This window comes from Electrona antarctica (assembly GCF_951216825.1).
Source record: "Electrona antarctica genome assembly, chromosome: 15".
NCBI classification, from domain to species: Eukaryota; Metazoa; Chordata; class Actinopteri; order Myctophiformes; family Myctophidae; genus Electrona; species Electrona antarctica.
The window spans coordinates 21,031,308-21,053,807 of NC_136796.1; the positions used below are offsets into that span (position 1 = coordinate 21,031,308).

The 22,500-nt window shown below is 46.9% G+C and overlaps 1 protein-coding gene across 1 annotated transcript in view; it reads right to left on the reverse strand.

Moving 5' to 3' along the window:
* Window positions 1–22,500, reverse strand: part of LOC306938779 (protein CBFA2T1-like) — a gene marked incomplete at its 3' end in the record, with an annotated part of 99,386 nt that overhangs the window by 17,671 nt on the left and 59,215 nt on the right. Inside the window, 6 exon segments of the mRNA XM_079523089.1 lie at window positions 973–1,157; window positions 6,830–6,858; window positions 6,861–6,896; window positions 6,899–6,917; window positions 10,896–11,137; window positions 14,125–14,262. Coding sequence (XP_079379215.1) covers window positions 973–1,157; window positions 6,830–6,858; window positions 6,861–6,896; window positions 6,899–6,917; window positions 10,896–11,137; window positions 14,125–14,262 — 649 coding nt within the window.

The following is a 22,500-nucleotide window of genomic DNA, read 5'->3' on the forward strand; positions in this document are numbered from 1 at the left end:
AGTGTTTTAGCACATGTGCTAATGTTCAACACCTGTCCAGATGACATATTAATAATACTCCTGGCTCCCAGAACCAATGTGCTTATACGCTTACTGTCATACACAGGTCAATAGCTCTCTGGAATTCCGCCCAGACATATCAATAACAATATCACTTTCAAAATGCATATGAAGTTGTGAACTTGTATACATGGGTGGGTCTTTTACTTCTACTTTCCAAATGTGTGGCCCCGTAACGGGCCATTTGCAACCCCCTCTAGGAACCATGAGGGTCCCTGGACCTCACTTTGAGAACTCTGACTCTGTTTGACCAGAATGGAACACAACCTTAATCAGTATAATTGGTAAGTGAAGGAAGTACTTAAGAGGCCCAATGACTTTCCAATATACGTAGATGCTGTGCATCGAGCCTATTGCATGAAGACAGATTGAAAATGAGTGAAGCTATCCCTTAAGCCCTACTTTATACCTCAAGCTATTATATGGTTAAAGATCCAAATTATGACCGCAAGCCCCAGATAAAGATCCACTGACAGGATCAGATTTGCATCCAAACAAAGTCTCTCGCCTCGTACGTCAGTTTGAACTCATGCCATCTGGGCGAAGATGCAGAACTTTGAAATGGGGAAATGTTTAGTAGAAGTGTTGTGAAATGGGGAAATGTTTAGTAGAAGTGTTGTGAAATGGGGAAATGTTTAGTAGAAGTGTTGTGAAATAGGGAAATGTTTAGTAGAAGTGTTGTGAAATAGGGAAATGTTTTGTAGAAGTGTTGTACCTTCAGCCATTGCGGGATTAAACAAACTAGCTCGCTGATAGGAGGGTTTTGTGTAACTGGGGGCATGTATTGCCTTGGTGTTCTGTTATGTTGCTATATTGTTCCGTGCTATAGGGTAACGTGTTCTTTCCGTCGGAACAGACTGTGAAAAAAAATCCCTGAGGGGGGACAATAAAGACAACAGTTATTATTATTACCTGTCGGGCGTCCTCCTCTTGCCGTTCTCGTTGACGTCCATCAGCAGCTCGGAGGAGTCCACCGGGGAGGAGGTGGTGGAGGTGTCCAGGAGCAGCTGCTCGTGCTGGGCCAGGTACTGGGCCGGGTTCTGCTTGGCCAGCCGTGCGCAGTGGAGCAGCTCCCTCTGCAGCAGGGGCAGGTTGGCCTGGAGGAGAAGGAGGGGGATTCAAACTGTTAGAACAGTGGAGCAGCTCCCTCTGCAGCCTGGAGGAGGGGGTGGGTGGGGGGATTCAAAACAATGTAACTCATTTAGAGATCAGATTCTGAAAAGCGTCTTCTAAATCCTGACAGTTTTCTGAAAATCACACTTGTGTGAACTAAGTGGTGCAATTCTGTGTGGGGGTCCCCGGGGGGTCCCCGGAACTTCCAGACCCACAGGAACGTGCCCGCCGCCCAGGGTGCCGGCCCGGTTCCGGCAAGCCGCCCGGCGTCCGAAATGACAGAGTTACCGTGTGGGGGAATTAGCAGACAACACTCTCTCTCTCACAAGTAATAGTGTGGTATTCTCTCTCCCTCACTCACTCCCTCACTCCCTCACTCCCTCCCTCTCTCTCTCTCTCCCTCACTCACTCTCTCCCTCACTCCCTCCCTCTCTCTCTCTCCCTCACTCCCTCCCTCTCTCTCTCTCTCCCTCTCTCTCCCTCCCTCTCTCTCTATCTCTCACATGAATGCATGCTCCACATTGAAATTAGCAATGCAACACACTCTCTCTCTCTGTTTCTAGCTCAGCAGCGCCACTTTTGCACCTGTTGGTACCCTAAACATACATACTGTACATACATAGGGATGGACGGACGGATGGACATTGCTGATCCTTGCACCACTTAAAAACCTATGTTTCTATGTCAGTGGTTCTCTAACTTTTTCATGTCAAGGACCCCCAGAATTATGTGTATATGGCCACGGACCCCCTTCCGAAAATATGTTGTTCCAGGGACCCCCCAGAAGCAAAGATTTGAGATAAAAAGTTCACTCTGAAAGAATATATATCAAAGATTTGTGCCACAAAAATAGCACGCTACGAGCTTGTAGATCTGCTATTTTTCAATAGCTAAAGTATAACACAATGCTTAAAACATCTAAAAGGGTTCACGTCCTGAATGTTTTTTTTTAGGTAAGTAGCGCGGTGGGGGGATTAGGGCGTAGAAAAATAGAGAGAGACACAGGGAGAGAGTGAGAGAGGGGTAAAAAAGAAAAGAAAAAGAACCCCATAGAAGTGATGTTTTGCGTGTCACACCGACCACAAACATCTCATTACCTCTGAACCACTTTCCCGTCACCCAGAATGCAACAGCGCCTGCCAAAAAGCTCGCCAAAGATAAAACACGAAACAGAACACCTTGAAGAACCGGTGAGACTGTCGCCTTCAAAAGAAGCAATTTTCTTTCGTCAAGAAAGGGCTGCTATTTTCTGTCTTTTAGGTGTACTGTGGGGGTCTGTTTCCCCGTGTGGACTTGTAGTAGGGACTTCAAAGGCTTCTGATGGCGTGCGCTTTTAAGGCGAGATGATGAAAGTATTGCGTGGGTCGGGATCTGAGAACGAGAGAGTGCCGGGGTCTATTTTCGGAGTGAAAACATATTTGTGTGGTCGTTAATGTTGTTACCTCTCTGCATTTCTTTTATATATTTTTCCTTTTCTTTTTGTATCCTACTGACTCACCTGCCAGTGAGGCGGCTCCACCGGGAGGAGATAGAGCTTTCATCTGACTCCTCCCGCACAACACTCCCATAGCTGACAGGTGCCGCCCCAGCCTACTGTGCACATTGTGCAGTGGCAAATATCACCTTCCCCAACCGGCTTCCCTGCCCTGAACACGGGCTAATTGTGTTCTTATCCGCTCGACAAAGTTGGATGCACTACGTGGATTTGACAAATTTTGAAAAAAAAAAAATTGGTACTTTAATTTTGATGCAAATACTGTATGTGTGTACTTTTACTTTCAAGTAAAACAATTGAATACATGTTATACAATTTACTTGTATCAGAGGATGCTTATATTTTGGCGTTGACCTGACAAAGATGTGACCGATACATCGAAACGTTGTCATTTTATTGCTTGCACCCTGTTGATTAAAAAACTGTGTTGCTCCAGTGCCTTCCTTCCACTTTATATTTTGGTATTGCTTTTATTTAAACTTAAGTAAAATAATCTCAGTACTTCTACCACCACCACCACTACAGTGCTTTTTTATTTTGTCGTACAGTACTAGCCTTGCCCCCACCGCCCACCCCCTCTGCTGTAATTGGCTGCAATGAAGAAGGAAAAAAAAGAAAAGGCAAACGGCAGCCATCCCCCATACCTGCTCGAGTTAATGGTCCGTTAATAGTTTATGATCGTAATTACCCCGTGGAAAAAGAGGGTAGAATTGATTGCTTTGACCTCGCTGAACTCGTCTGCCATTAATTGGAGGTCATCCTAATTGTGCGAGACGTGGGACGCATTTAGATATGGGGGTGGGGGGGTTGGGGGGTGTTAAGGGAGACGCAAGAGGTGGGGAAAAAACAGCACCCGATACATTTTTCACTCTACGGAGGACAGGGGCTTATTTGAGTCTGTTTGGTTGCTACTAAGACTCTTCACACAGACTCTCAGAGCTCTGCGACGCTACGTGCTTTGATTGACTGACTGAATACTTTATTAACACATTTGTTTACAGTACATGTACCGGTAGTACAGTCAATAATATGTTTTTCTATATGCAAAAAAAAGTTTAGTTGCACAGTTTTGTAGCAAAAGTTTGCCAAAGCACATTGGGAAGCCCTTTATTTGTACGATTTGTGGGAAAAGCCACATCTCAGGTGGGAAAGCATTGGGGGAAGCCCTTTATTTGTACAATTTGTGGAAAAAGCTTTAAACTTAAACATCTTTATTCCTGCCTTGATCTCATCAAATGGTGGTGCGTGGCTCAAGTGCCAAATAAATAATGGACGTTGATATTGAAAAGGGTTGAAGTCCACTGTGTTATACGGTGCATCAATCCACGTTGTTGCCGTCTCCTCTTCACGCCAGCAAACAGTGTGTTTATTCCACACATCGTCGGCACATTTCACTCATGCTGTCAGGACAGGGGGAGAAAGAATACCCTGTTGGATAGATAATGGAGCCGGGTAGAGAAAGGCCTGAGTCTTTATTTTAAGAACTTGTGGAGACGTGTCATTACCCCGTCTCACGTGGCACGCGTCCCGACAATAGATTACGTCATGGCAGGCCGGCCGCCGTGCGGTTTATGATTGCCTCTCCCCCTTCCAGTAAATAGCCACCGCTGAGGTTGTTCGTGGAGGCGGGATATTAAGGATATTAAGGGGTGGGTGAGGGGCTCAGCGCGGCCTAGCATTAGCGTAATGAAAAACCTTGGACCCTGACGCGTGTCATCGCGGGGCAGCTGTGCCTGTGTGCACACCTATAAACACGCGCGGGTGTGAGTGCGCGAGCGCGCACAAATGTACAGTCGTCAACCACCACCCCCCCCCCCCCCATCCCCACCACTCTATCCTGCCATATGGTAGCTGGCATTAAAGGGCCCTTCGAGACAAGACACTAAAATTAGACTAGGGAGAGAGAGAGGGAGAGAGAAAGATAGAGGGAACGATGGAAAGAGAAAAAAAAGAAAGGAGGGGGGGGAAACGACTTGCATCTTTGATTCTCCAGTCGTCCCAGTGATACACTAACCATCTGGTGAGGAGAGGAGAGGAGAGGAGAGGAGAGGAGAGGAGAGGAGAGGAGGAAGCAAACAGAGCAACATAGAGAGATATGATGAAGGCATATGAGAGGAAGCAAATGCGCAGCTAAAGCCTAATTCATGCCTAATTTAGTGCTCCTTCCTGAGCCGTAGTCACTCACCCAAAAGAGTCGACCTACAAGCTCAAATATTGCGTCGCCGTGAGCTTGTAGGTGGGCTATTTTTGAAGCATGATGCCGTAGTATGACGCAGTATAAATCAGGCTTAAAATGAGCGAATGGGACGAGTGCAACGGGGGGAGGTGGTTGGGAGACGGACAGAGTGAGAGAGAACACGCAGTCCCAGTTTGCGCCTCTGCGTTCCGTTAACAGCCAGTAAAGCCATGCTAGTGGGGCCAATTTGTGCAATGCAGTGCAGGCGTGCGGGACCTCAGTGGGAGTGACACTGTAGCCTTGTGAATGTCAGTCCACACACACACACATGCACGCGCACAGCACACACACATGCACGCAAACCAGACCACGGTGGTGACAAGCTAAGTGACTGTCTTGTCCCCATAAAAACATATGCCATAAAGCTGTCCCTCACACACTAAGGAAGGCAGATGGAAGTCTTAGGATGGAAGGGCGGATAGAAAAAGGCAAGGACAAAGAGGCAAGAAGCCACAGGAAGCTGACCAGATCTGTAGTGAAGGCTAGATCTTCAGTATTGAAATTAGAGCACTTACGAGTGGCTGCAATTTCGAAACTGTCCCCAGTAAAAAGTCCCCCGCACTTTACTCTACCTATTATTTATTTTGATTTCTAACCGTTTTTATGATGTTTTAGCTGTATATCATGAAATGTTCAGATGAATTGAATATGAAGGAAACAAGCTTAGTGCTTTCTTGGGTTTTAAATCATCTTAGCAGACCTTGTACTGAACTGTACTTTCCTGTGCTTTTGTTCCGGAAACTGTCAATCAATCAATCAATCAATCAATCAATCAATCAATCAATCAATCACTTCAGTGTTGAAGCTAGATCTCAGTATTGAAGGTAGATCAATTCAGTATTGAAGCAAGCATTAACAGGGCATCATCAGAGACCCACCCCTGATCTCTTACCCCACAGCAAAAGACGGAACGTGAAAGCAAGATACAAATGGACCTTTCTCTCAGGTTCTTGTCTCCCAGACTGGGGAAAGGCTCTCCCCGGGCGGGGAGATGCCTGGACTGAAGCAAGCCACACTGTGACAAATGGGCCACAGCGGGGGCAGTGGCCCGATGGGGGCAGAGAGAGGGCTCCTTACACTCTGTATTACTGCGCTAATGGTTGAGAAAGGGAAGTGCCCGCTGAAAATGTGGCTTGAGTTGGGGGAAATCAAATGGAGCCTGAGAGAGACAGAGAGACAGACAGAGAGAGAGAGACAGAGAGAGAGAGCGAGAGAGAGAGAGAGAGAGAGAGAGAGAGAGAGACAGGGAGAGGGAGAGAGAGAGAGAGAGGCTGGAAGCAGAGTACATGAATGAGGACATTGTCCTCGGGCCAAAACCAGACGGGCCATGCTTGGTTCGCCAGTGGTGGATACGCGAGTTCCACCAACACATTTCCAGAGCAAAAACATGGACGTGTAGTTAGCTGTTATGTGAGACCTTGAGGTCTTCAATAGGAGAGGAGAGTGATGAAGATGTTTGTTCGTACTGAGATGGCTTCTTCAACCCACTTGAAAAAGAGAGAGGGGGAGGTAGAGAGAGCACGAGAGAGAGACTGAGAGACACATTTTGATTTGAGACAACGGAACGGTGGGTCAAAGAGGCCTTATTTTTACAGCAATAAAAGATCTGAAAGAGCGAGCGAGGGAAAGGTATTTTCACGATATATAAACGAGGAGAAGATAGAGACAAGAACGAGAGAGAGGGGGGGGGGGGGGGGGGGGGGAGAGACATGAGAGACATGCACTCGAGAAATGGAGGGGGGGACGGGGGGGTAGAAAAACACAGGGCAGAAGTATTCACATCTGGGTCTGGGCTGTAGCTCAAATGCGTTCCAGATTTTGTCGGAGCGGGCGGTCGGACTGGCAGGCAAGCGGGTCGGGCAGGCAGGCCTGGCTGGCTGGTTTTCTGGGGCTATACAGTACAACAACGTCCTATTTATGCGTACCTTGAGGAAGGGAATGACGAAGGGTCGCAGGGGAAGTTGGTGGCTTCTTGGAGCTTGGAGTGAAATCTTCGATGGTTAGCGTGGAATTCTGTTGCGGAGAGAGAGAGGCGAGGGAGGGGGGGGAGAGTAGAGGGGAAAACACATCAGTCCATATGGTAAGCATTAGGCGATAATATTACTTATTGGAAGCAAAGTTATATCCTGGGTTTTGGGCTGTGGTAATAGGAAACATATGGCGGAGGGAACACAAGAGAAATACCACCGTAGACAACAAAGACAGACATCTCATTCAATTACCCAGACAAATACACACATATGAAAGCTTGAGTTTATATGGAACTCTGAGGGTGGGCAAATGGAACCAAATGGACCCGAAGAGTCCATTTGGTTCCATTTGTCCACCCTTCTATTTTGTCCACTCAAATGGACACTGAGTATTTTACTGCAACTATTCACAGAAAAAAAGACCAAATGTTTCGATCCACGTTTTCTTGCAATTTCATGAGTTAAATGAACACTGAGGATTACAAGATGCATGTGGCATGGGACACCATGTGGCATGGGACACCACTTCTCTCGCCTTCTCCAACGCGATCGTGGCTCGAGAAGCAGTATAGGTAAATATTGAGACTTAAACGACACTCGACGCATACGCATAGCCTACATGATGTTGACATCTTTATTATATTATTTTATCCATATTTTACGTTTATCCACTTCATCCGTACTATCTTACACATCTCACTTGAGTAGGAATGAAAAGACAAGCGAATAAAGGTGTGAAATAAAGAAAGCAAAAAGAAAAACAACAAGCTATTTACTTTTACCCTTGTTTTTCCGCTTTCCCATTTACTTCAGTTTCTTTTAAATTCATCTTCACATGGATGTGGACCTCTTTAAGGTAAGAGGATTAACCCATTCAGGGCTGACGTCGAAATTTAAAAAAAAAAGTTTTCTAAATCATGACAATTTTTTGAAAGATTTGAGGCACATTTTAACGAATTTTCAAAAATAGCAGACCTACAAGTTCATAGTGCGCCACTCGGTGGCGCGCTATGAGCTTGTAGATCTTGTAGATCTTGTAGATCTTTTCAATAGCTAAATTATAACATAATGTATGTAACCACCAAAAGGGGTTCTCGCCCAAAATGGGTTAAATAAAAAAAAGTTTTCATGAGAACGAATGTTCCTGAAAGACGTTTGATCTTCGACAAACATCTCGTGTCATTTTGCATACCGCACGTCGATGTGCAGTTTTTAAATATTACCCCAGGGGCTTCGGCTCTCTGTCAGAGTTGTTTGGATAACAGTGTACAGTACATACACATGTATCTCATATGAACTGTATGTATGTAAATCCTTCAGCTTTTAAATATATATGGTGGGCTATATCCCTGTCGAGAACCTGCTTGGGCTGATCCTAATTCCTCCACAGGGGGATTAGAGTGTGGAGGTGTGCTTTTTTTTCCTGCATGTAATTGTCTTTGACATATCCAACACCTGGCTATCGCATTTGGATGTACACACACAGAGACACACACTCAAGCACTCACACATACACATACACACACACAGACACACACACACACACACACACACACACACGCACACACACACACACACACACACACAGCCTCTGTCCACACAGACTTTACGCGCACACGCAGGCTATTCTTATCGGTGTAAAAACAGTACATTGGAGACTATCACGCCAGCTCCACAACGATCCACGCCCGTCTGTCTGCAGCTCTCTCTCTCTCTCTCTCTCTCTCTCTCTCTCTCTCTCTCTCTCTCTCTCTCTCTCTCTCTCTGTCAGTTTCCCGGTTCATGCTCACGATGCCGGCACATCGTGGCGGCGGCGTGAGCTTGTAGGTCTGTCTGTCTGTCTGTCTGTCTGTCTGTCTGTCTGTCTGTCTGTCTGTCTGTCTAATCAATACATTATGATAGCAAAGGGACAGGGCATTGTCCAGATATTGCACTCGAACGTGTGTGTGTGTGTGTGTGTGTGTGTGTGTGTGTGTGTGTGTGTGTGTGTGTGTGTGTGTGTGTGTGTGTGTGTGTTTGTGTAGGTCTGCTTTGGGCAGGTCTGTTTTTTAAAGAGCAAGCCTCATTGAGTCATTGCCACCTCTTTCTCTCTCTCTGCTTCTTCTTATGACGATATTTTCAACATTACATACTGTATGTCAGACAGACAGACAGACAGACAAGACAGACAGACAGACAGACAGACAGACAGGAAGGCAGGCAGGCAGGCAGGCAGGCAGGCAGACAGGCAGACAGACAGACAGACAGACAGACAGACTGCGCACACGAGAAGGGAATGAGCACAGAAGCATATAAGCAGCACAAACAAACCCAGGAAAAGACAACAAAAAAATTGAGCATATTTCTCTCCAACCACCCCCTCCCCCTCCTTCCCGCTCTCTCTGTTATTTCCCAGACCTGAATTTTGTTGCGTTCAGGCTTACATCTGTTCGCCCAGATTGCGTCGGGGCTGTTTCTTGACAGCTAGCGAATACTCTCGAGTCTGCAACTCTCCCTCTCTCGCCGGCGCACAACTAGCTAATTAACAGTGTCACTCTTTCCAAATGGATGGAGGGGAAAAGAGAGAGAGAGAGAGAGAGAGAGAGACGCGAGCCAAAAGGACGGGTGCGGGCGAGACGGTTTAGAACAACAAACAGTGTGAAGCTAAAAGGAGGCTATGCTCTGTGTGGCTAAAAGGAGGCTATGCTCTGTGTAGCTAATTAAAACATAATAATAATCTCCCCCCCATCCCCTCCGTTCCTTCCCGCCTTAAATCGGTCTTCCTTCCCGTATTCCTCGGATCGTTACGCTATATAGCGATAAGTCTAACATGTGTTGCACACCATTCTCCCAGTGATGAAGCTCGCCACGTGAGCTAACGACGGATTTGTACACAATTGTGTCAAGCACCGAAAATAGCAGATCCACAAGCTCACTATCCAGTACTTTAACGTGGGATGCTGCCCGCGATCAAGTCAAGGCCTCAAGCATCAAGACACAACACATCTGAGCTACTGCGAAGGCATCCAGACACATCTGAGCTACTGCGAAGGCATCCAGACACAACACATCTGAGCTCCTGCGAAGGCAAGCAAATCAGTTGTTTTTTTAGGTACGCGAGCTTTGATTCGAGGCTTGTCTCGTTTCGTGGGAATCGAGTGTATCGTCAGCTGTAAATAAACAAGGCCCGGGGGGCTTGGAAAATGGCTCCTTGTGTCGATGTCACGCGATGAGCCGGTAACATCTCTTGAGGTGCGACCGTCGCGTTTCATTTTTGTTTGATATTATTTCTTTGTTTTTCTGCACGGTTTCTCCACCGCAACGGTTTGTTCAAATTGAGTTCTTTACATGAACAACTTGATATACTGACACTATATTGTGATGCATTCGCTAGGTGTCGTGTCGTTCCCATAGCAGTGCATGAATCTAGAGAAATGATGAAACATTGTACATTAGACGTCTAAACTTTAGACGTACAATGTTTCATCATTTCTCTCCGTTTAGACTCTAAAGGACTAGCAGAGGTGTGTTTCAAATGTTTCCATAATAGCCGTTGCAGTAGGTATAGTTTTGCTATATTAGTTATGCTTTATAAAGCCATTTTGCAACACTTGGGGTCCATGGCATGGAAAAGTGTGGGAACCCACTGACTGGGCGCCAATGCCATTTACTAAACTGAAGATCATAGAGTCAATGAGTGTGTTTTTCTTTTCCATAGACTGTCTATGTACTGTCTATTTGACTATACTTTGTAGTGCAGGGGTAGGGGTACACACGGGTGCCAACATTGGCACAGGGGAAGGGGATTTTATTTTGATGTGGTGTCATAACTAAATGTTATGACACCACATGACTATCAAGGAAAAAAACATTTTCCTGCTACAAAAAGGTAGCAAATTCCATATTTTTGCACATCATTTTTTCAAGATTTTCTGAAAATATCTACAAGCTCGCAATGCTTCGTATCATGAATATATAGCTTATAGATATGCTATTTTCAAATACTGTATGGGACCCCACCAAAAGCAGTGCAGTAACTTACCACCAGCCCCAGCACCAGGGTGCGGACGCGCTCGCCGATCTCGGGTGAGATGTCGTTGCCGAACTGCTGCAGCGTGGTGAGGAAGCGCTTGAGCTTGCTGAGTTGCCGGGCGCCACAGGCGGGCGGCAGCTGCTGATTGGCCAGCGAGGACGAGGACGAGGAGCTAGGGCCGTTGCTGTAGCCGTTGGGCGGAGACGGGGCGCCGTTGAGCGCCGTGGGGGAGTGGCTGCTGCCGTTGGTTACTAGACGAAATGAGAGAGAGAGAGAGAGAGAGAGAGAGAGAGAGAGAGAAAGAGAGACACAGAGAGAGAGAGAGAGAGAGACAGAGACAGAGAGAGGTGAGTCTGTTTAAGGTATATGTACGTCATGTAGGAACAATGCAGGGTTCAATTTGTAGAAAAACCCCCCAAAAAAACCCAAAAAAACCATAATCTCCTAAACTATAATGTATGTTGTTTCTGTCAGGCAGAAACCTCTTATCTCCATATTTGTACTTTTTGTGTTTTAAAGTAACGCCCTATTTGATCAATATACTACATCGCCACACAAAAGCATCCACAATATCACATTCACATGCAGATCTTGATATTTTTGATATTTTTGACATGAGGTTTCCACTCGACAGAGACTGCTTTTATGACAATTATCAAAAATAGACGATCTACAAGAGCTGATAGATCTTCTATCTTTGCTATATTAATTTGTTTCTAAAGATGATTGACAACTTTTTATATTGTGATAATTATTACCAAACCTATTAGAAACATATTTTCCAAAAGGAAAATATTTGTTTTACACGCAGTAAAACAAAAAAACTAAGAAAACATGTTTAGTTGCGCAGTTTTGTAGCAAAGGTTTGCCACATCTAACGTGGGAAAGCCCTTTTTTTTGTACGATTTGTGGGGGGAAAAAACCTTCCCTGATCTCCCTCACAAAAACAAATTGCACCCACGCCTTTTCTTGTAAAACCGTGATATGACAATAATTCAGTCTGACAGAATTAGGGATAAAGCATATCCCCACCAGACATAAAACTGAAAGTTCATGGGGAAATCAAACCCTGGAAGCAACAATGCTTTTTGTGTAAAAAGTCCCAGTGGGATTGCTGTCGGAATCAATGTTTAAAACCCCGAAATCTGTACCTGATATTCGGGCGGAATTTCAATTCAAACAGTTGACATTTCCAGCCCGATCGAACTTTCCAAACACCTGACATCACCGCTGTGTGCAGCACATACGTAAACATCAATGTTCTTCTCTCTGGCATTATTGCCACTGGCAGCTGCACGTTCTTGTACGTACTGTACATACATACATGATTTGGCTTCAAAAAGCGAGAAGCCCTTCAGCAGCAGCAAGCTATAATGTCTGTACAGATTCTTGGAGAGATCGCTCCGCTCGTTCGGACTGATTTGCCTTCCGAAAAATGAGTGGTTAGGTTTGCAATGCCGGGCATTTGTTTCCAATCAGGGTTGTGAACCCGCTTTCATCCCCTGCATAAAAAAAGAAAAACATGTTTTGGGGGGGACCCTCTACCCTCTAACTCCTTCCCTGCAGTCTAAACAAGAAGGGACGGGGCGACCCCCCGCTGTGACCGTGTATATTGGCGGGGCAGGGGGGGTGGGGGGGGTACTCGAACTATGTGCACAGCGGCATGAAGCCCCTTTCTTTTCTTGTTTTTTTCTTCTTCCTCTCTCTTCTCTCTCACTAACAAGATTAGGTTCTGATTCACGAACCGCTCACTCCCTCGCTGGCCCGCGTCCAAACCCACCGGCGTAACGAGAGGCAGAGAGAGAGACAGCGAGAGAGAGAGAGAGAGAGAGAGAGAGAGAGAGAGAGAGAGAGAGAGAGGAGAGAGAGAGGGAGGAAAGATACATCTACTTGAGCTACATCTGCTGACAATTACATCGCAAAGGAGGGGAGGCAGTTGAAATCAAAGCGCTGCGCTTTGTTAAAACCTTTGCTGTGCGTAATGAGAGAGCAAGAGAGAGAGAGAAAAAGAGAGAGAGAGAGGGGGGGGGGGGGTGGGGGGGCTTCCTCCATCGTCACTCAGGAGCTACTGAGTTCCGACGTTAATTGCCAGGGAGTCATCGTCCTTGTTTCTAAAGGTGGGGGGAGAAAGAGAGTGAGAGCGAGAGAGCGAAAGAGAGAGAGAGAGCGAGAGGCAGGGAGACGGAAGGTAAACGAGAGGGGTGAGACTGAGGTAGAGGACGGGACGGGGGGAGCAAAGACGGTTTGATCTCGACTTCATGTTTGATCTCGACTTCATTCACCAGAGCCGAAGTCTGTGTCAAACCGTCGGAACGAATTGAACCACGTGAAGCTTACATCCTTCAATTCTCGTGCCGTTTCACATGGGAGGAGGTTTACCACTTTAAACCCCATACGTTGTTGAGTGGAGTCCCCCAGGGCTCTATATGCTAGTGGCCTTTCTATTTTCTGCAAAAACGTTTTCTCTGAATACAGATGCTGGGGTTTAAGCGGTTAAGTATGAAACTGAGTGAATGCTAGGGCAGTGATTCTCATTCCTTCTGGGACCCCGATCTACACTGTCACATGCTCATTGTGTACAAATGCGGCCAATCATTGATTTGACTTTGAAGGAATTGAATAACCTGACCATGCTTTATGAGGTTACAGTGACCTTTGACCTTACGAGGACATTTTTGCCAAACAGCATGGAAATTTCCAGCATGTGTTGTCGTCGCATTCACAGGCTGAGATGTATGTGTACGTACATACATATGTACGTGCATACATATGTATGCCGACATACACATGTATGGACATACGCATGTACAGATGGACAGGCTTTTCCCCACTCTTTGTCTCTACTGAATGGCCACCGTCTAATTGCCAGCCAGGTGTGAGAGGAAACCTTTTCAAACCTGCCAAATGTCGCCATAGTTTAGACATACTATTGGTCCGACTGTCATTAGACCGACAACCTACAGTACGTCAAACACAGTACCTAACCCTAACCGCAAGCTCGGGAGCAGTGCATGTTCGTGGATTTTAGGATGCATGGAGGGTGCATCAGGCGTGGGTGGGCGGGGGTCCTACTCACATGTGGTGGGGGTGTAGGAGGTGTAGGTGGATTTTAGCACGGAGGGTGCATCAGGCGTTGGTGGGCGGGGGTCCTACTCACATGTGGTGGGGGTGTAGGAGGTGTAGGTGGATTTTAGCACGGAGGGTGCATCAGGCGTTGGTGGGCGGGGGTCCTACTCACATGTGGTGGGGGTGTAGGAGGTGTTGCGTGGCGCTCCCTGCGTGCTGGGTGGGGGTGGCATGGTGGGGGGAGTCAACCTGGACTGTGCCTTGACGTCCGCAGGTGAGTCGGGCATGGTGGAACGCTTCCCAGTGCGATCTACGAGGGAAAAAAATGAATAAAAAAAATTAAAATTCATCTCAATTTTCACAACAATATTCATATCAATAATAAAAGTAAACAAAAATCTGTTAAAAATGGGCGTGACCCAACATAAATTGCAATAATAATCGTTTAAAACCTTTAACGATTACTATTGCTTTTGCTTTTTCTTTTGGATCAACCCTTAGATTGACTAGCCTATTTAGACCCTTGTGATGTTGACGTGACAAGCACCCGTCGACTGCGACCGTTGACAACAAACGGCAAAAGTCAATTCATGTGTTGATTAGCTATAAGCCAGCTCCCGGGGAACTGAATTAAGGAGACAGACATTACGGTGAAAAGATGCAGCTTTGCCACATCATATGTCTGTGTGTCACTGACGCATATGTTCAGGCTGTCAAATGAGAGATGAGAGAGAGCGAGAGAGAGAGAGAGGGAGAGAGAGGGAGAGAGAGAGAGAGTAAATCTTCAGTGACTGTGAGTGCTCATTTCACCACCATCTGTGCCATTCTGCATGCCCACCGACTGGCATGTGTGCGCGCACCACACACACACACACACACACACACACACACACACACACACACACACACACACACACACACACACACACACACACACACACACACACACACACACACACACACACACACACACACACACACAGCCAAACACTAACACACATTGTCCCTTGATGCTTGAGTCCCTTGGTTCCACGTTCACATCTGTTCAGGAAGCGACCAGACAAAAACCGAATGGCGAGATAACTCGTCTGAGCCACAAGTTCAACCCCATCCCGCTACATGCGCACGCACGCACGCACGCACGCACGCACGCACGCACGCACGCACGCACGTCGCACGCACTCACGCACGCACAGTTTACTAACCCTATCCCCAACCCTAACGGCACGCAAAGCCACGTAGTCGGAGTAATGCGATGTCGGAATTATGGGCAGTCCCCACTTACGCAGCGGTGTTACGCAAAGAACGTAGCCTGGTGTGCTTGTGTGCCTACGTGAGTGAGGTAATTCTACCTTGTGAATTGTTCGATGCAGCATGTTCTAAACTCTGTACAACATCGAGGTCAGGCCACGGCATTGTTACATGCATTTGCGTGCCGATTCCGATCTTAAACGTCCTTGCAACAGCCGCACGCCTCATGACGAAACCCGGGCTGCTTTTGATATCCAACAACACTGTTTCTTTTTTTGTTCTTTTTTGGTTAGGCCCCTACTGTGGGAAGCTGTCCCGTTCGACTCACATCGTGAAACATTCTCCTTGGGACCCGCGGGCCTCTCTCTCCGAGAGACGTCACAAGTTATAGACCGCCATGACCTCGTTGCAGAGTAGACGAGTGATGTAATGCGCATGTAAGCTCGGAACATTGGGCGACAGGGGTGTGTGGGTGTGTGTGTGTGGGGGGGGGGGCTTTGAGGTTGGGGTGGGCGGGTGGAGGAGGGGGAGTAACAGGAGAGAGAGCTACAGAAAAGAAAGCAAAGATAGAGAGAAGCTTCTGCAAACACTGAGAGTTACGCAATACGGGGAGATGCAACAGGGTGATGTAAGCCTGCAGACATCGGCCTTGTTGTGAGTGAGTGGCAGGTCTTCTTTTATTTTTATTTTTTCAATGATCCTTTGAGTTTTGGAGGGAGAGACTTTAAAGGGACCAGTAGTAGTGGTTGTTATGAAGAGACAAAGAGTCTCCTTTGTGTCTCCATAGGAAACCACTGCTGGGCATCAAATTATTGGCTTAGGAAAAAAAAGAGAAGAAAATCCATTCCTTCCCCCCCCCCCTCCCCCGGGGGAGTGTAATCGATGGAAGAAAAGCAATTTTGTAATCAATAGAAGAAAAGCAATTTTGGGGGTGAACTATCCCTTAAAACCTGGTGCTTCTCAAAGTGTGGTCCGAGGTACTCACGGGGGTACGTTGAGGGTGTTCCAGGGGGGTCCCCAGAAAAAAGAGGAACCGTTTATTTAAACACTTGGTTAACCACTCTTAACTAGGGATGGAGCTCATTAACTTTTATTGATAATGAGCACCTCATCGATCTTGCTTATTGATCCGGGCTTTTATCGAGCCCACTATTGAGCATTTTGTAATATTTTGTGGAAAGATGTGAGATGAGAATTCTGAAGAGAACTTGTATCTAACCCAACCCGATACTTGGTGAATAATCTACCAATTTTGCAGCATGCTCAGGGATACATCGCTCCCCAAACTTTTGGAGTAGGGCACACAGTTTGCGTAAACATGTCTGCACATTGCAATCACGTTCACAGATAGTACACAAACAAAAAATATGCCACTTTGGAGATAGTGCTATTGTTTTTGTGGAACAATGACCAACATAATTACAGCCATCACGAGTCAACAGTACATCTGAGAAGCAATCAAAATGTATATTACAAATCTGAAAGATGTTAGCAATTAAATATCCAAGGGGGTGCACTTCTGATGATTAGGGTCGCGGGTTCGAGTCCCTCTATTGGGTCAGATCAAACCACGGGGTGAGTGGCTGTTCAGTTATGTTAATCAATGGCATCCCGGCGCTCGCCTGGAAATGAACCAGGGACAAAGTGTGGAGCAAAACACGCCACAGGCAGGCTCTTCACTTCCTTTGTAAGTTAATTGCGATGGTCTTCCAACACACCTCCCCCTTCCTGCCACCCCCCCGCCAGCCGTGAGTGTAAGTGTATTTACTCGAGTACTTGAGGTAGGCCTACTGGTACTTTACGTAATGATTGTATGCTTCCACTGCACTCCACTCCAAATGTTGTACTTTTTATGAATTCATGGCATAGCCAGGCATACCTTTAGTTAAATGAGATAAACTATATAATATTTAATCAACAAATCAATTCAAGCCATCATCAACCCACAGAATAACGACAAAATCCTACTGGTAGGTCAGTATCTCACCTTGCTGTCTGATTAGACGTGATAATGTCCCATTCAATGCATGACAGCATTCAAAGCCGCTGGTGTGAGCTTGTATATCGTCTATTTGCACCGTGCCACATGGCCATACGACGTATAAATCAAGCTTTATGGCGCTCTCCAATCCATTAAAGCGCGTGAGAGTCAAAGCACTCATCGGCCTCTCCGGCATCCATTACACATCTCCCGTTCATCAGTGTCCATTGGAGGGACATTGCTGTCTGTCCGCCGGGCAGATATTTGGCTCTGGCGGGCCAGTTAGCACTCTCAGCACGGTCGGTTTTAACGTGCGACGAATAAATGGCCGACATGCATTAACGGCTCCGTCCCATTAAGTTCAGACATTATAAGGCGTACACTTTGTTTTCAAGGTTGTTTAGGGATGTCTTGTCGAGGAGGCTTCAAGAGGCTGTTTTGAATTACTAATCTGAGGGCATAGGAACAGAACAGGGTGATGACTGACAAGGAGGCTTGATTGTGGATTCTGTCTCAGTAGCCCTCCGACACGCACGCACGCGCACATGCGCACGCGCACACGCACACGCACACACACACACACACACACACTAGTTTAGAAGGCTGAAAGGGTGAGGACAAAATGGCAAGTGCGACTAGAGTGGCTTCAATAGCAACACTTAAGCATGAAATATGCGTGTTTGTGTGTGTGTGTGTGTGTGTGTGTGTTTGTGTGTGTGTGTGCACGCGCGCTCACACAGACAAGACCTTTTCTTATGTGCAAATGAATGGTGCACGGTCAAGCTGTTTTCAATGATGCGCTTCACTTGCGTTATTGTTATCCCTGCCCCGGAGTGTCCAAATGACCCTGCGAGGAGGCGTCATTGGTATCGACTGAAGTGGCGGGGCGATCGGGTGCGTGGAAAGTGGTCCACTTTTGCGGATTCTGATCGATTTTACGCTCCGCATTCGCCTCACAGTGCTCTCCGTCCGATTCCAAAGACAAGCACAATAGTGTCTGTTATTCCCTTACTTACTCATGGTGTTTGTTTGCATCTGGGTGTGTGTGCATGTCTGTGTGTGTGTGCATGTGTGCGTGTGCGTGTGCATGTGCATGTGCGCGTGCGTGCGTGCGTGCGAGAGAGAGAGAGAGATTTCCCATCTGAGCTCATGTCTGTGCGTTGGCTGTGGATGTGCATTGCTTTATCACTCATCTTAAGCACCTCAGCGGGAGGCCCGGATGAGTTTCACATGCTACCAGGGGTTATGTTTCTCTCATCTCCGCCCGGTAACCCGCCGTCCAATCATAACACTGACCCAGGTGTTAATCCCCAATTACGAGGCGGTAACCAGACTCAGACTTTCACAGTGCCGGTCGGCCCGCGGCGCCCTGCGGGACACGAGGAGGGATCTTCTATCCAGATTACCCTGGTGTTGTTGTTCTTGTTTTTTCTGCAATTGCCCAATTCCAAGTCTGTTGCATGGAATCCTGCTTTCAATGGATTTAATGTTATTTTCCTTCCAGAGTGCATTTGGGTGAATACATACTTGCAGTTGAACAGTGGAGCTGTTTAGCCTTTAGAATTGTTAACTTGGACAGCATCCCTAGTTTTCACACATTAGCTGTGCCAACTCGCTCGGCTGTGAAAGCCTCGGTTAAATAAACGAAAACGAACCAAAACTTTATTTTCATGTGCTATTTTGGTTGTTCGGTATGCAAAGAATAAAGCTCTTAGAGTACCTCCAAAAATGCTGTGCTTTTCACTATCAAACCTCATCATTTCCTGTAGTTTCCAGCCATGCCAGCTACCATTATTCAAAAATTGCAACCACTTGAACCCTAGAGTCACTATTATGGGGCGAACTTTCAGGGAAAATAGCAGATCTACCAGCTCAAAATGTGTCATAACTAGATGCGTGTTGAGCTTATACTGTAGATTGACTATTTTCTTTTCAGTGTCGAGCCTAACATAGACAAGGGTCAACCAGGTGTTATTGGTAGCGAATCTTCAAGCACACAGCATGCTGCATTGCAGCAAGTTGTGAGCTTGTAGGCTATACATCTGCTATTTTGTAATGCCTAAACAGCTGAAAGTCCTTAATTGTACGCAGGTCTTATCTAACCAATAGATCAGGCCGGTGGGGACAAGTGGAACCCTGACAATTAGAAAAAAGCAATATACAGAATTATGGAAAATGTTAGCCGGCGATTTATAGCTGAAACCCTGGCGTATAAGTGCAACCATGTGCGATACGGTGACTCCTCTGTTTGACTTGGGCTCATTATAAAAAAACAAACATGCATGTACGTTTCTTTGTGTGACTGGTGAAAATGATGAATTACGCCCGAGTCATGTCACTCGGCCCCTTCTTTTCTTAATGGCCCCGTGTATTTTCATAGGTAGGGTTTGAGCCAGGCGTACAGTATATGCCGGCTGGCAGCGCAGGCGTAAGACTATATGTTTCCACCCAGTTATTCTGTTATATCCAGAGTTTATAAAATAAATAGGCCGGAGCAGACGTTTAACAGAAAATAGCATATAGTAAACCTCCCTGACTCTGGCCAGGTTTAAGAGCTAGGATGGGATGCGAATAGAAAATAGGCGTGTGTGTGTGTGTGTGTGTGTGTGTGTGTGTGTGTGTGTGTGTGTGTGTGTGTGTGTGTGTGTGTGTGTGTGTGTGTGTGCATGTGCAGTGTACACGCAAATGTATCTTTATCTCTGAGCCGTGGCAGAGCCCTGAGAACGGCCTTCTTGAAGTTTTCTGAGCATATTGTTGTAGTCGCTTCAAGACGGTAATTCAATTCAGAATGAGGGAAACGGAGGTAGCTACTGCAGCATAAACTGGCTTTTAAACCACGGACTCCACCATCCGTAGTTGAGTTCTAAAGTCCTCCAGAGTCTAAAGGAGCCCATCGTCACACATTCACACGGCGACTCACTATGTGGTGTCCTCCAAATAAATGAAAAGTAGTCTTGCAGCGTTCATGACAGTTTGATTGCATTCTAAGCCTATGGCTCGCTCTCTGCTCCTCCCTGCTGAAACCCAGCAGCTAGTGTGACTAAAACACATTTTTCGTACAAGCTACCCCCCACCCTTCTAGTATAGAGCCCTGATGAACCATATAAACCCTCTATTAATCCATATAGGGTTAATATGGGCCACCAGGGCCCTATAGTGCCTTTTCTGTTATTGTGGGGAAAGATTTAGCTGCTATTTTCTGAGGAAGCTTTCCCTACAACACGGATGCTCCCTATAGCATTCTCTGCTCTCATTCTCTCCGAAGTCAACTCGCCAGGAGCAACAGACACACACGTTGTGTAGCCTATGTTCTACGGTGTCAAGTTCACGTTAAGATGTGGCTTCATAATGCACACAATGCATAATGCATCGTTAACAGTGCAAGGGTGGCTACTAATGCGTGAGGGTGTCAGAAGATGTGACAGAAGAACGCATGCACAGGTCAACTGAAACGCAAGCTAACGTGCCTGGCACTTGCTAACTTGCACACAGGCACGCAGACGTGCAGGCAGGCAGGCAGGCACGCAGACATGCAGGCAGGCAGGCAGGCAGGCTGGCAGGCAGGCAGGCAGGCAGGCACGCACGCAGGCACGCAGACGTGCAGGCAGGCAGGCAGACAGGCAGGCAGGCAGGCAGGCACGCACGCACGCACGCACGCACGCACGCACGCACGCACGCACACACACACACACACACACACACACTGTAGACAGGATAGTTATCATGGTGGTGAGGGTACATGTTCCAGAAACCCTTTTATCTCACACTGTTCTCTTGGACAGAGGCACCCCAGGAGCACAGCGGTGCGTGCGTGCGTGCGTGCGTGCGTGCGTGCGTGCGTGCGTTAGTATTCACATATCTTAGTGTATGTGCATGCTCGCCTTTGCCAGCATGGAATGCTCACTCCGTGATTACAGCTTGTCCTACATGTATGTGTTCCCAATGTCACAGATAACACTTTGTTTCTCTTGCCTGCTCCCCACCCTCTCTCTCTCTCTCTCTCTCTCCACCCTGCCACCTTCCTCCATCGCACCTCTTCCTTGTTTTATTACAATCTCTCTTTCACAATGTGCCACATGGCGGCTGTTGATAACCGCCTGTTGACTCTGCGATACGGCCTGGTCTGGTGGGTGCCATCGCCACACAGTCACACACAGGGGGGCGGTTTGCCTATATCTTATCCGGGCCAACGGGCATGGTCCGTACGTGTGCCAAACAAAAAACAAAACAAAAAACAAAACAGTGTTGCCAGATCCTTCAAGAGATCAAAGCGGCCAGGACTATACAAGAAAACAAGTCCAAAAAGAAGCGACCAGCTTAATTGAGCACTTGGACCCATAATACAGATAGACTATTTGAAAATTGCTGATCTACAAGCTCACAATGGGTTGTGTTGCAGCATCTTGTGAGCTTGGAGAGCAGCTATTTTCCAAAAAAAGAAAAAGAAGTGAGGGGCACCTCTCTTTCATGGGCCTTGGCCCTTGAAAATGTTTAAACACCATTAGATTAAACAACATTAGTACGCAAACCCAAATAAGCAAATAACCCCCCCCCACACACACACACACACACACACATACACAAAAACCTGCACCCACCATTATTTACAAACGACTATAGTACGGAAGTACGAGCCCAAATCGCTTATAATAAGCACACTTGGCAACACTGCAAGCCCCCCTCCACCTCCCCCCATATGGGCTGGTGTTTCATTGTGCGCCTGCAGAACTAAAGCAACAGAGTCACTGTGGCTGAAACGGGGCCAGTACGGGGCGAAGCACACGCACCAGCAAAAGAGTGCGCAGCTGGGGTTAATTAAAACAGAGCGCTCGTTCATGAATCGATTCAGGCGCGTTCAGGGAGGTTAGCACTTCCGCAAATCAAGACAATGCTGAATTATCTATAGAGTGTTCTTTCGGGTGCTTCAAACGCCACTCCGTTGCATGGGGTCGGGGCTGTCCGCTCTCTATATACTGTAAATCCGCTCCCCTTCCCTACTTCCTTCACAGGTGTTACCGATGATACTAATTAAGGCTCTCTTCCATTCTGGTCAAACAGAGTCAGGGTGCTGCTATTGTGCATGGTGGCTACACCAGTGGGTCTCAAAGTGTCCTTGAGTGGGTTCCAAATGGCCCCGGACGGGTGTGTAACTCTGAGAGTGATGATGAGTTTAGGATATTACACGACAAGAGGGCCAGTTACACGCCAGCAGAGACTACTACACGCAGCCACGAAAGCCATTCTTCCCGGCGACAATAATGGTTCTATCACGGCGGGTGGAATCTCCCAGCAATCACAGTTCTGCGACATAAAACA